Raw genomic sequence first — 15,251 nt, forward strand, 5'->3', positions numbered from 1 at the left:
AATAAATAAGTAAACTAAGCTGAAAGTGTCATTTGCAAACTTGAAGGATTCTGTGAAGTGTCTGAAGTAGTTATAGTTCTCTGTTTATTTTAACATCTTGTGCTGCATATTAATATGTTTAGTGCAGATTGTTATTGCTACTGCTTTATAATCTATGGGGATCTTAAAAGATTTCAAACAGAAAGCTGCTTTAATACTTAGAGACATCACAAGCAAATCTATGCAGCAGCATGGATACTGTACCAGAAATATGCTTAATTTTTTCTAAAAATGTGTTACAGTTGGTAAAAAAAATTGTTGAGGGGGGAGTGGGTATGGGAGAGAGTTAAGTTTTCTTCATTGTAATCATAGCAGCATACAGTAGTGGAGGCAGAGACAATTGTGTTATTGAAAACTTTATGTTGTTATTGTATTTGCCTGCAGAATGTAGTAAGTTTCTGCCTGGCAAAGTGGAAGAAGCCAAGTGCGGGTTTCTCCTTCTCTTCAGTACCAGTTAGGTTTCACCGTGGTGTGTAGTTCCTGTCAAAGTCTTTTATAAGAAAACACACTGCAGCTTTCTGGCCAAAACACCCATGGTGTTTGATTTCATGAGTACAGCAGGAGGTAAGAGGACTGCATTCAGTGTTTGGGTTTTTTGTTTTTTTGTTGGTTTTTTTTGTTTTCCCCTGCTGCTTATGTACAGTAGGATTAAGAAAGATGGAAATTATGATAGTGCCTTGTGTATCTCAGCCGTATTTAAAGCAAATTGACTAAGAAATCAGTCAGTCCAGACAGCTGCACATCTTTCTGCACCCCTCTCAGGAATTATTTTTAGCTGAAGGAGAGAAGATAACTTTGTTTTTTAAACTCGTTCCAGAATACTGACTGATTCCTTCCTATCAAATATTCCTGTTCATGAGTGATTTCACTACAAAGTAAAAGAGTTTGCATTGGAAGTCAGGCATTAAACAACTCCAAACTGAAATAAGAGTGTCATTGCTTTCAAAGTTTGCCTTTGCATTCAGGCCATAAAAGGTAAAAGGTAAGGTGTGGAGAAGCCAAAGAGGCTTGAGAAGAAGGCTTTGTGTGTGTCAGACAATTTGCCTGGCAAAGGGGGTTTGAAATTCTTAGCTGATACTGAATGTGAACTGTGTTTTGTTCGAGTTTGCAAATCTGCTCAAAATGCCAGAAATAATAGAATGTGAGTAACAGCATTTTGTTGAATATCTGTCAGATATACATGGCAAAATTAAAGCATTTATAAAAATATATATTTATTAATTCATGTCCATCTTTGTGCGGTGAGATAGAAAGATATTACAGTAACGTAAGCTTTATTTCTATACATTTGATGGCCAGTAGTTGTGCTAGAGGTGAATTGGGGGGAGGGTAGGAGGGGAGGGAATGCAGCCAGAGAAGGTTGTCTATTTTTACTCATCAGTGTGCTGTTGTCCTGATTTCTCTGGCAGTAATGAGGGCAGCATGAACTGGAAAGAAAAAAATCACCTCCTCCAAAAGCAATCCTACACAATTGTATCACACATCTCTCTTTAGGAACCAGTGTCTGATTGCAATCAGTTTCAACACTTCTTAGGGACTCACAACATATTACAAAAACTAAGATGGCTTGGTTTAAAGAAAGACATTCTAAGTAAAGATTTAATCTAATTCCTCACCCACCCATGTTTAAGTATGGCCAAAGGCTGGTGGAAGTATATCAGCTGTTTCATGTGAGGTGGGGGAGTGTGTTGCCATATGCTAGAAGCCTTAACTGTAATTTCATTGCTGCTGTGGTTTTAAAGCACTCCCAGAGTATTTTTAAATTTGCATGTGTATTAATTTCCTTTGCCTTTGTTTTCATTTTTAATTGTGATTAGAAAGGGGAAAAAGATCATAGCATAAATGAATTAAGTTTTCCCCTTTTATAAGACATAATAGATCATATCTTTCTAACAGTTTGCGGGTTTTTATAATTCTTGAAATGCATTCACTGAATACAGCATAGGTCCACTTTCCATCAGTCATCTGAGAAAATGATTACTTTCCATGCACAATAGCAACTTTAAAAAAAATAAATGAATGCAAGGAGTAAAATCCTGGGAGTTTTGCCATTGACTTCAGTGACAGGATTTCACCACCAAAGTCAGTCTAACAGACAACAAAATGCACATTGAAGTTATTTAAACTGTGTCTGGTTTTAGGTTATCACAGTGAAAAAAGCACCTGGAGCTGTACAATTTATAATTTGTATGATGGGTTTTTTTGGTCCCGAAATCCTTACACAGGCCTACTCAAACTGAAAACACAGCCCACAGAAAAGACAGTAAAAAAACAAGGGCAAAATTCAACCCGATGAGGTTGCTTGAGTGAAATTGATGGTAGAATTTGATTCTTGCTTTCTACTCAGTCTTTATTGAGCTCCTTGACTTCAGAGTCAGTAGAACTGAGTAAGTGGTCTGGTGTGAATTCATATATTAAGTCAGTATCAGTATTTCCATGTTTATCTGAAATGGTCTCTGTTCTTAATTCCTTCTTAAGCTATTGCTCAAAAACATTCTAAACCTACTTAACATAAATCTTTGAAGGGAAGGTTCTCTGTGACCTGAAGATTTCCAAGGACTTTATAATTTAACCATGTCAATTCCCCCTCCCCCACCAGCCCCGAGTCTATACACAAATAGAGTTGAGAGATTTTTTAAGCTTTGGGAGTCAGGTGATGGATACATTTTTATTTGTTAAAAGTGTATTCTCCAGGATTACGTTTTTATTTGCAAAGGCCAGATTCAGGCTCCGGGCTTTTGTAACCTCTATTTCTATTATGAGGCAACAGTAACAGTGCATTGTTTGCCCCAAAATTCTTCCTCCTGTTATTTGCTCGTTCTAGGAAGTCCTTAGTGTCTTCAGAATTTCTGATTCCCCTCACTATTATTTTTGTATGTGAAAGCAGTATCACCATTTCTGGCTATGAAAGATTAACCAGGAAAGCTCAGGTGTTCTCACTCCCTCAGGTATTGGAGGGAGTATCTCAGCAACTCTGAAACTGAGACTGAAAGAGTAGACAGGCTGATGAAATGGATGCCTTTCAAGAAGCAGTATGGGTTAAGTTCTAGTTTATCAAGCTCTGCTATCTGAATGTCAGAGCCTGTAACGGTTTCTCATTTTGCTTGCAGGGATAAGGCGCTCTCTTAAGAATGTCAAAACGGCCAGTTTCAAATGTCAGATCCATTCAGGTAAGAGATAGTACTTACATTTCTAATATCAGAAAATAATGAATTTCTACATCAGTTGCTTCACAATCTGCATTTTGTTTGTAATGAACAACACAAGTGTTAGCTAGTGATTATTTTAAAAAGAATAAAAGTTTAGTCTTGGTATACATGAAAGCACATAAAAATGTTGACCTGAGGAATTGCTGGTGATCTGAACAGAAAAAAAAATTCACAGATTTGATTTAAAAATAATAGCCCTTCCCAGGATAAATACTGTTTGTTGATGGGTCTGCTAAACACAACAGGATAATCCATGGAATTTCCATATATCAGCCAATCACTATTATAAGCAAATCCCATGTCTGAAAACCCTAGTGGTTTCTTTAGAATTAATACCATTGTAGTAGAAGTATGAGATAGATAGATGGCACAGCTTTTAATGTTTGCATGTTTTCATTTCTTCATTTTTTTTGAACAACAAAATATATAATTCCAGTATTCAATTTAACTACATTGTTATTCAGCAAGACATTTTATGGGAAAACCAAAATATAATGGAGTAATCAACCGGAAGACTGTGCCAGGTAGGGGTGTATGCTCATTCTGGTTAATTGTATTTTTTAGAGTCTTTTACAAACATTAACTACAGAACAGTCACAACACTTCTGGAAAGTAGCTGAACAAAGTATGGTGAAACTTATCCCTTAATTCTTCTCCCACTGAAGTCAGTTGCAGTCTTAAAACAATAAGAACTATACTTTTTATTTGGTTGTTGTTTTTTTTTTTTTTTTATGAAACCAAAGATGATCCTAGAATCTTCTGTCAATTCACTGTCAATTCACAGAGGCTGGTTACTATATGCTTTCTAGGCCCCAAAGGCTGGCTCTTCCAGCAAGTGCAGGATATCATTCCCAGACTGAGCTCATGTTAGATTTTAAACTAATAAAAACTTTTAATAGATATTATGAAGATTAATTAGCTAATGGTTGTGCAGCATTTTGAAGCTGCAAGGCCTATGTGTGTTAATTCTGAGTATTATTAAGTGTGATTTAACTGAACAAAGCTGACTTTTTTATACGGTTTGAGAGAAGTCTTGGCTTTGAAATCAATGGACTTTTGCCATTGACTTCAGTCAGTGGGTCAGGATTTCACCCTTTATATATTAGATTTCAAAATCATTTGCATTATTAACTCACAGTTTAGGGGATTTATAACTTGGATCTAAGTTTTAATCAACTACTAATCTTAATATGTCATACGTAAACAAGTTTTCTTGTTTTAAACACATTTTGAATTAAATTGTTTTTCTTGTTTCTTTACTGCAAGAGTAGGGGTGAATACTTTTGGTCACTTTTAAGATTTTTTCCCCAACTTCAAAATTGAAACTCTAAAAATCTAAATAACTGTTAGTATTTAAAAAAAAAAACCTTGGGCCCAAAAACACTAAATTTAATACTTTAAGAAAGTCAAAATTATGAAATAGTCTTGAATTACAAATGTTAGAAAAGCAATCACTGCACAAACGTTTTTTACAACAGTTCTAGCGAATGCTGTTGGAAGGTGCTGCAGTAAGAAAATCTATGCTGCAACTGATGCCTATTACTCTTGCAGCTATCTCAGATCTATAATACAAAGTGTCAGTGACTTTTATACACTATACCTTGTAGTGATTCATGGAGCTTTTGCTACTACATACCAATACAGTAGGTCCTATATCTAGGGAAATGACTATATATATTGTGCTACAGGTATGGAAATTTAAGGATCCATATTGATACACTGACATGAAAGAATGTAACTGAAGCTGTCAATAATCTCTGTGTGAAATGCTGTCTATAGTATTAGCTGATAATACATTCTGTCAACATTTACTACTTTGGATTTTCCTCTTAGTTAAGTGCTTTTCTGGTTTAAGGTTTTAGTGGAGGACCTCTGTTCTGTTCAGAGCTCTGAAAACTTTCATATTTTCTCTATTTTAACACAATTACCTTCAAGTGGCCCTACAGTTTGTTCATCTGTTCTTCTGGATGAGTAGGGGTAACCATGACTCCATTCAGGTCTCACCAATAACATTCCTAAACTGGCCTTCTGGGTTGTTGCAGGGCAGAAGAAGGCACTCAAACTCTCTGGTCTGTATATTTTGTCTCTGCAACACTCCCAACCAGAGAATCAAGTGACTATAAAAAGAAGTCCAGTTCTAGTAGTCCAGATCACTGTATAATAGGCCATCAAGCTGACACATCATACATGTTATCTGTCCATTTATAGTCAGAGAGTAATGTTAGCTATTAGAGAGAGAAGGTGGGTGAGGTAATGTCTTTTACTGGACCAGCTTCTGTTGATGAGAGAGACAAGCTTTCAAGCGACCCAGAGCTCTTCTTCAGGGCTGCAAACATATTGATCTATATTATTCATTCTCTTTTCAAAAATCTTTGTTTTAAAGACACATTTAAACTAGCCTGTAACTTTCTGTCTGAACTCTCGTATAGATAACAGATCAGACCCTGAACTCAGTTGCACTGGCATAACTCTAGAGTACCTCCATTGATTCCAACAGGGAGAAGCACTGGCCATAGAAAGGTCATGGTTAAGGTGGCCAGGGGTTGTGCTGATTTGGCTTCCTCCACTAGTGAAAACCCTTTGGAACGGCTGATGAAATATTAAGATCCCTGACTGGAAAAACTCACAAGAGGAGGGAGCGATAGAAACTCTGCCCACCTCCCAGGTGGATGAATCCCTCCCAGGTCTAAGGCAAAGAGGTAAAATTTGCCATTCCCTTTACCAGCACAGTGAATTTGACCCATGAATGACAATTCAAACACTATTAAGCATAACTGACCAACTGGTGGCCTAACTGCTTAAGGTAATTATAGCAACATACTTTCCAAAGCACATTAGAGGAACAGTGTTGGAAAGCAAGCATGGAATTTGAGACCTCTTCTGCCACAGGCTTCCTGTGTGGCCTCAGGCAAGTCACTTAGACTCTCTTTGCCTCAGATCCCCATTTTATGGATGGAGAACTGAGGCAAAGAACACTTGCCTTCCTCACAGGGTACTGTGAAGTTAAATACATTAAAGACTGTAAGATGCTGAGATGGTCCTGGGAGCTATATGGGTATTTCTACAATGTATTTAGACACCCATAACTGATTTGTGCCAGCTGACTCGGGCTCGCGGAGCTCAGGCTAAGCTGCTGTTTAATTGCAGTATAGCATTTGGGCTGGGGTTGCAGCCTGAGCTCTGGGACCCTCCCACCTTGCAGAGTTATAGAGCCCAGGCTCCAGTCCGAGCCCAAATGTCTACAGAGCAAGTAAACAGCCCCTTAGCCTGAGCCCTATGAGCTTGAGTCAGCTGGCATGGACCAGCCACAGGATTTTAATTGCAGTGTAGTCATACTCTATCAGTACCTCAGATAGACACAGAACTTGCTCTCATTGCAGCCAGTGTAGGGGTTTTTTGCCATTGATTTTATTTACAGTAGAATTGAACCTACTAGTGAACTTCCCTGACACTCCAACCTATTTGAACCCAGAAAGGTGCTTGGGGTAACGGATCTAATTACTTCATGCGCTAATTAAACTGGACCCACACTACAGTATGCATTTTACTACAAATACTATTGTGCTTTCATCACTCAACTTTTATGAAGTCTGTAGATCTGCTTCTGACACAAGTTGACAAATCCATCAGCTACCAAGCAGATATCCTTCCTACTAGCTGTGGCCCAATCCAGGATTTTTAGGATGTCCAGCAGCTTTTCTTCTTATTCTTCTTCCTTTATGCTGCTTTTCCTTGTGAGGGTCACAGTGGCAGCATGGAGAGTAGGGAGGATCAGACCTCCTTTTCCTTCGCAACAGATTCCAGCTCCTCCTGGGGGATTCTCCAGCATTCCCAGGCCAGCCGGGAGATATAATCCCTCCAGTGTGTCCTGGGTCAGCCTTGGGGCCTCCGCCCAGTGGGGCGTGCTCAGTAGAATTCCAACAAAAGGCTCCCAGGGGGCATCCTTATCAGGTGCCAAAACCACCTCAATTGGCTCCTCTTGACCTGGAGAAGCAGTGGCTCTACTCCAAGGTGCTTCCAAATAGCCAAGCTCCTCACCTTCTCTCGGAGACTAAGCCCAGCCACTCTGCGGGGAAACTTCATTTCCACCGCTTGTATCTGCAGTCTCGTCCTTTTGGTCATCACCCAAAGATCATGACCATAGGTGAGGATGGGGATGTAGAGTGACCTGTAAATCGAGAGCTTAGTCTGAGAACTCAGCTCCTACTTCACCAACATGGATGGGTACAGTGCCCGCCTCACTGCCGCCACTGCACCAATCCGCTGGCCAGTCTCCTGCTCCTGCTTGCCATCACTCATGAACAAGACGCCTTGATACTTGAACTCATCCACTAAGGGCATGTGCTCCCCCCTCACCTGGAGAGAGCAGTCTACTTTCTTCCAGAGAGGACCATGACCACTGATTTGGAGGTGCTGATTCTCATCCCAGCTGCTTCACACTCCGCAGAGAAACGTTCGAGTACACGTCAGAAATCGCAGTCTGAAGAAGTAAGAAGGACAACACCATCTGCAAACAGTAAAAATGCCACCTCTGAGTCCCCATACTGGGTACACTCCACAGCTTGACTGAGCCTTGATATCCTGTCCATGAAAATCCAGCGGCTTTTTGACCAAGTTAATTAAAAAACTGAAAAACCAGTCATCTTTAAGCACTGTATGAATCTACTCCATCTCCTTGTAATAGCATTCCGTTGGTGTATGTTCAGCCTCGATCAAATTTGTGGGTAACACCAAAATTGGAAGGGAAGCAAATGTACAGGTGAACAAAACCAAACTGCAAAGTAACCCAGGGAACTTAAAGCGGTTGGGCTGCAGGCAATACAGGGAACTAACTACTGATAAATATATTAATACTATATGCACGGAGGAGGAAATAAGTAGCACAACTTGAACAGGATGGTGGGTGTGGGAAATGTCCAAGCTGCCATACTATGATTATTTCCCTTTTGTCTCTTTAGTACCATCTTAATATTAAGTTTTGTAACTAATCGCTATAGTTGCCACAGGCAAGGAGCAGGATCAGGAGCTGAAAGCTGGGTGGAGAGGGCTGGCAAGAGGATCTTTATCTTTATAAGTGGCCCATACTATGAAAGGGTATGAGAGCCATCACTCCAGCACCAACTATGTAAAAACACTGCAGTGGTTACAAATATACATACATACAGAGAAATTCACTAAGGTGATCCATTTTTTTTGCAATTGCATCTTTGTCTGTAATTTCATTGCATTTAGACTTTTTTTTTGGTGTGGTGAATCCATCATGGTTTCCTTCTGACAGGCTAATATCAACATCCCAATGGGAGCATTTCGACCTGGAGCAGGGCATCCTCCCAAAAGAAAAGAATTTACACCTGAAGTGGAGGAGGTAAGAAAAATAATATTTAAACTTAATGCAGAAGAATCTCTGCAGTTTATGTGCTATGCAAGCCACTTTATCTAGGCTACAGTACAAAATGCGAATCCTAGTTATCACAGGCATCCGTACGCCAATCCAAATTGAAAATCAACAACTGACTATTGAATACAGTTGATATACCTGGTGTTATTTTTGAAGCCACAACATACATGGTAATATAAACAAATACCGGGGTATGGAGTCTCGCTTCGTTAAGAGAATGGGATCAGCAGTGACGGGTGAGGGGAAGGCAGTGATGGGAAAGCAAGCCAGCACTTTGGGGAGTGTACATTGCACTGTGTATAGCTCTAGCATCGTTTACTCCTGACTGGGGCAATGGGGAGACCCAAAGGGGGATTATGACATCCCAGGCTACTCCAGGGACACCGATGATCTATCCCTAAAAGGGAAAATTTAGGATATTTTTGGACAAATTATCAGCTTTTTCCCCCAGCTACTATAGACACTTCAGACTTGTAATTTTCTTACTTAAGGTTAATTCTTTCCTCCCCTCTTATCAGTTTCATTGTTAATCAAAACAGAAGAGGTTATTTTTGCTAAATTTTCTTATATACTTTGCAGTAATGATGCTCTGTTTATAAAGTCATTTTGGGGGGGAAAAAACTGATCTAACTTATTTTTGAATTAGGCATTTTGGAAAGAAAATGTATAAAGTGACCTTGCAAGCACAGATGTTTTTCTCTTCCAAAAAAATTAAAATATATTTTCTATTTAGTAATTACATTTTGAAGGGATGCAAAAGATGTTAAAAAGAAACTAATACAGCATGCACGAGGGTTGGTAGTATTTGAGAAATAAGATAAATGGCTAACACGGTTTGATTTAGCTGGATGATTGAATTATAGCTTTGCTCTTCAGTTATGTGTATATTATATATGAAACAGGAACTATAGAATTAAAGTTTTTGATCTGATCCTGTAGCCTTTACTTCCCCAAACCAATGGGATTATTCACATGAGTAAAGGCTGCTGAATTAGCCCTTGTAGTAGCAATGGAACATAAATGTTCCCAGTGGATTTGTTTTTCCTGTTTATTTAGCTTTTGTAGTACAATCCATGGTTCTACCTTAAAGGCCATTAGAGACAAATCTATCTTTTTCTTAACAGTTCTGAACATTATGGGCTATATTTTGAAAACCTGTTAAGGAAGATATTTGTCACATTCAATGGGTTGAAATCCTTGTAGGTTTTGTATGTGAAAAAAATTGAGTGAAAGGGCATGTAGCAAGCAAATTGAGTGGGAGGACATGGGAATTTCAAAAAAGGACACTGTCTCTTCACCTAGATATTTGCTTCCAAAGTCTTAGCACCACCAGGCATCTTATTGACTCTTTAGACTTCCTTTGATAAAGTTAGAGACCAAATTCTAATCTCAGCTGCAAAGTGCACATTGCACACATAATGGGAAATAATTTGAGGTAAGTAAAAAGAACGAGGAGTACTTGTGGCACCTTAGAAACTAACAAATTTATCTGAGCATAAGCTTTCATGGGCTAAAACCCACTTCATCATATGCATGCAGTGGAAAATACCGTAGGAAGATATATATATACAAAGGACATGAAAAAATGGGTGTTTCCATATTAATTATAATGAGAGTAATCAGTTAAGGTGGGCTATTATCAGCAGGAGAAAAATAAACTTTTGTAGTGATAATCAGGATGGCCCATTTCCAACAGTTGACAAGAAGGTGTGAGTAACAGTAGGGGAAAAATTAGCATGGGGAAATAGGTTTTACTTTGTGAAATGACCCATCCACTCCCAGTCTTTATTCAAGCCTAATTTAATGGTGTCCAGTTTGCAAATTAATTCCAATTCTGCAGTTTCTCATTGGAGTCTGTTTTTTAAGTTTTTTGTTGGAGTATTGCGACTTTGAGGTCTGTAATCAACTGATCAGGGAGGTTGAAGTGTTCTCCGACTGGGTTTTGAATGTTATAATTCTTGACATCTGATTTGTGTCCATTTATTCTTTCACGTAGAGACTGTCCGGTATGGCCAATGTACATGGCAGAGGGGCATTGCTGGCACATGATGGCATATATCACATTGGTAGAGTGCAGGTGAACGAGCCTCTGATAGTGTGGCTGATGTGATTAGGTCCTATGATGGTGTCCCCTGAATAGATATGCAGACAGAGTGGGCAATGGGCTTTGTTGCAAGGATAGGTTCCTGGGTTAGTGTTTTTGTTGTGTGGTGTGTGGTTGCTGGTGAGTATTTGCTTCAGGCTGGGGGGCTGTCTGTAAGGGAGCCTAGCCTGTCTCCCAAGATCTGTGAGAATGAGGGATCATCCTTCAGGATAGGTTGTAGATCCTTGATGGCACACATCTGAGGTTAAAAAGTAACCCTAAAAATAATTTATAGACTGGAACATCTCCAAAACATGTCCAAATCTTACACGGTCCCAAAGACCAAAATGATTGCTGCCTTAGTCAGTTACAACACAGCACTACAAAATAGAACTGTGTTGTAACTGATTTGGGCAGCAATCATTTTTAAACAGGTCCCCTACAGATTTGGAATTGTAGTTCATCCTGGCCCTTATTCTTTTCTGCTTATTCAAGTTATCAGGCAATGAAACTGTGCAAGAAAACAATACAGTCTGGTAACCATCTGTGACTGCTGAGACCTTCTGCTGCCTCCCTTCCTCTCCTTCTCCATTAATTTACTTATTCTATTTGCCTTAATACCAGATTGTGAGGTCACCTGGACACTGTTCAGTGCCTAGTACAATGTGGTCCTGATTCCTGATTGTGGTCCTTACACATTACCACAACAGAAAAAATATATAATGGTAATAATAAATATGAAGAAAACCAACACATATTCTTACTGTAGTACAGTATACTTTGTATGGTGCTTAAATGAAGTCAGAATTAGAGTTGGATTTATACTGTGATCAATTTTTTGTGATATTCACTCTAGTTTGTTATGTTTGTGCCCCAGGAGCATTCTGTTTCCCAAAGAGTAGTAGATTTACTTGTACTAGCTCTCACATTTACAGTAAGTATGCACAAGTATTTCTATGAGAAATGATATATTTTAACAGGAATAGAATACCGGAATAAACCTTTCACCAATACTCTGGCTCTTAGGCAATGAAACAAGAGAGACAAACATTTGATTGCATCATTAGTAACATGCATGCACATGTAAGTTATTTTGCATTAATTAGATAATACAAAATTAAATACAAATTTTTCAAGCCAATCAAACGTATAGTAGCCTAATTTTCCTCACAAAAAGCCCTTGTGGCCCAGAGAAGAAGTTAAAATGTTTCTACAATTCTCTGTTGATCTGCTGCTTCTTCCTGAGAAATTGAAGCCATAGTAGATTCACTCTTCCTTCTGGAAAAACAGTGAGGAGTCCTTATGGCACCTTAGAGACTAGCAAATTTATTTGGGCATAAGCTTTTGTGGGATATAACCCACTTCATCAGATGCATGGAGTGGAAAATACAGTAAGCAGGGATAAATATACAGCACACGAAAAGATGGAAGTTGCCTTACCAAGTGGGAGGGGTCAGTGCTAATGAGGCCAAATCAATTAGGGTGGATGTAGCTCATTCCCAACAGTTGACAAGAAGGCGTGAATATCAACAGATGGAAAATTACTTTTTGTAGTGCTGACAAGGCCAATTCAATCAAAGAGGATGTGGCCCTTTCCCAACAGTCAGGGCCGGTTCCAGGCACCAGCCCAGGAAGCAGGTGCTTGGGGTGGCCAATGGAGAGGGGTGGCACAGCCGACTCTTTGGCGGCAGGTCCCTCACTCCCTCTCAGAGCAAAGGACCAGCCACGGAATTGCTGCCAAAGATTGAAGTGGCTGCAGTAGAGCTGATCGCAATCGCAGCCTTTTTTTTTTCTTTTTCCTGCTTGGGGCAGAGCAAGCCCTGCCAACAGTTGACAAGAAGGTCTGAGTATCAACAGAGGGGAAATAATTTTTTGTAGTGACCCAGCCACTTCCAGTCTTTATTCAGGCCTAATTTGATGGTATCAAGTTTGCAAATTAATTCCAGTTCTGTAGTTTCTCATTGAAGTCTGTTTTTGAAGATTTTTTGTTGAAGAATGGTGACTTTTAAGTCTGTTATTGCGTGTCCAGGGAGACTGAAGTGCTCTCCTACTGGTTTTTGAATGTTACAATTCTTGACATCTGATTTGTGTCCATTTATTCTTTTGCGTAGATACTGTCTGGTTTGGCCAATGTACACAGCAGGGGGCATTGCTGGCACATGATGGCATATATCACATTGGTAGATGTGCAGGTGAACGAGCCCTTGATGGTGTGGCTGATGTGGCTGCAGGCAGGGCCGGCGCTACCATTTAGGTGACCTAGGCAATGGCCTAGGGCGCCAGAATTTTGAGGGGGCGCTATTTTGCCAGGGGGGCGGCACGCGGGTCCGATGGACCTACCGCAGTCATGCCAGCGGACGGTCTGCTGCTGGAAAGGCTCCGGTGGAGCTGCTGCAGTCATTTCGGCGGACGGTGCGCTGGTCTAAAGGCTCCGGCGGACCTACCGCAGTCATGCCTGCTGCAGGTCCACCGGAGCCTTTAGACCAGCAGACTGTCCGCCGGCCTCACTGCGGCAGCTCCACCGGAGCCTTTCCAGGAGCAGACTGTCCGCCGGCATGACTGCGGTAGGTCCACCGGACCCGCGGGGGGCAGCAAAATGGCCGTTCGCCTAGGGCGTCAGAAACCCTGGCGCCTCTCCTGGCTGCAGGGCCGGTGCTACCATTAAGGTGAACTAGGCGGTTGCCCAGGGCGCCAAGATTTGAGGGCACCAAAAAGCGGTGCCCCCAATTTTTTTTTACAGCGTTTCCTCCCCAAGCGCGTGGTCGCTGCTCCACTTCTCCTGCCTCCCAGGCTTGCAGCGCCAATCAGCTGTTTGACGCCGCAAGCGTGGGAGGAGAATTAGAGCGGGGAAGTGTGCAGTGGAGCAGAGGTGAGTTGGGGTGGGGAGGTGCTGCACGGCTCCCAGGGGGGAGCCTCAGGGCAGAGGGGGAGCTGCCGCAGGGATGGGGGCACCTCAGGGTGGAGGAGGGGGCGGGGAGCTGCTGCAGGGCTGGAGGAGGGGGCGCAAGGTGGAAGTTTTGCCTAGGGCACGAAACTTCCTTGCACCAGCCCTGTGTGGCTGGGTCCTATGATGGTATCCCTTGAATAGATATGCGGACAGAGTTGGCAACAGGGTTTGTTGAAGGGGTTGGTTCCTGGGTTAGAGTTTTTGTTGCGTGGTGTGTGGTTGCTGGTGAGTATTTGCTTCAGGTTGCGGGGCTGTCTGTAAGCGAGGACTGGCCTGTCTCCCAAGGTCTGTGAGAGTGAGGGATTGTCCTTCAGGATAGGTTGTAGATCCTTCATGATGCTCTGGAGAGGTTTTAGTTGGGGGCTGTAGGTGATGGCTAGTGACGTTCTGCTACTTTCTTTGTTGGCCCTGTCCTATACTAGGTGAGTTCTGGGTACTCTTCTGGTTCTGTCAATCTGTTTCTTCACTTCAAGACTAACACGGCTACCCTTCTGAAACCTCTTCCTCCTGGAGCTATATTTGGTCCATCAATGACTAGAAATAATACTATATGACTTACAGAACCAATCACAACCAACCAGTTTTGAATTTTTAATATCAGGTATCAAATATCAAGAGCAAAGTCAATCCACAGAGAAAAAAATCTCACTGAACAAACCAACAAAAAAGAATGTCACCTAAATCCACCAAATACATTAGTTTAAGGAAATCATGATCCCTTAGCAGATATTCCTTGACTTAAAAAAGATGGGATAAATTAAACAAGTTATTTGCTTTAAAACTATTCATTCAGCTCCAACCACTATTGATTGATATTGTAATCATATAGAACAGTGTGTCTCAAACTGGGGGCCTCGACCCAAAAGGGGGTCACAAGCCTATTGCAGGAGGGTCACGGTATTGTCATCCTTACTTCTGCGCTGCCTTCAGGGCTGGGCCTCCAGAAAGGGTGGCTGTTAACTGAGCACCCAGTTCTGAAGACAATGCAGCCGCCAGCAGCAGTACAGAAGTAAGTGGCAATACAGTATCATGCCACCCTTACTTCTGTGCTGCTGCTGCCAGCGGCACTGCCTTCAGACCTGGACACCAGGCTCTGAAGGCAGCGCTGCTGCCAGCAGCACCACAGACATAATGGTGGTATGGTATGGGGGGGTGTTGTTACTTTTGTGAGGTCACCAGAGCCTGAAATATTTTCAAAGGGGGTTCCAGCAAAACAAGTCTGAGAACTCTTGATATAGAACCTAGGCTGAAAAAAACTTATCTTCCTTGCTGAAAAACTACCTACCCACACATAAGGTCAATCGAGATGAGATGTCCCAGTTGTAGACTGTAGGCACTGCCACAGTATAAATGTTAAACCACTACTATTAATAATAATAATAATAAATGGTCCTTTCCAGTCTTAATGCCAAGGAAACAGTAGGAGTTAGGGATGGGGGGTTGAGAGGGGAAGAATTACGCTGTCTTCAGTAACAGCATTGCACAGATGGCACCTGGCTTGACATCTCCTTCTCACAGAGAGAAGCTGTCACCATCTGTCTTGTAGTTGTATTAAGACTAGCTTGACTGAAACCT

At 41.2% G+C, this 15,251-nt stretch overlaps 1 protein-coding gene across 5 annotated transcripts in view; it reads left to right on the forward strand.

Moving 5' to 3' along the window:
• The window catches only part of SMPX (small muscle protein X-linked), an 82,704-nt gene that overhangs the window by 16,548 nt on the left and 50,905 nt on the right, over nt 1-15,251 (forward strand). For 3 of the 5 annotated variants that reach the window (XM_050936752.1, XM_050936749.1, XM_050936748.1), the window contains exons 2-3: nt 3,150-3,209; nt 8,527-8,613. In XM_050936752.1, the coding sequence (XP_050792709.1) occupies nt 3,171-3,209; nt 8,527-8,613 (126 nt within the window). In that variant the 5' untranslated portion in view covers nt 3,150-3,170. Of the gene's footprint in view, nt 1-473; nt 604-907; nt 1,022-3,149; nt 3,210-8,526; nt 8,614-15,251 lie in introns of those variants that run through there. The other 2 variants (XM_050936750.1, XM_050936751.1) reach the window with 2 other exon arrangements.

Source organism: Gopherus flavomarginatus, chromosome 1, assembly GCF_025201925.1.
Source record: "Gopherus flavomarginatus isolate rGopFla2 chromosome 1, rGopFla2.mat.asm, whole genome shotgun sequence".
Taxonomy (NCBI): domain Eukaryota; kingdom Metazoa; phylum Chordata; order Testudines; family Testudinidae; genus Gopherus; species Gopherus flavomarginatus.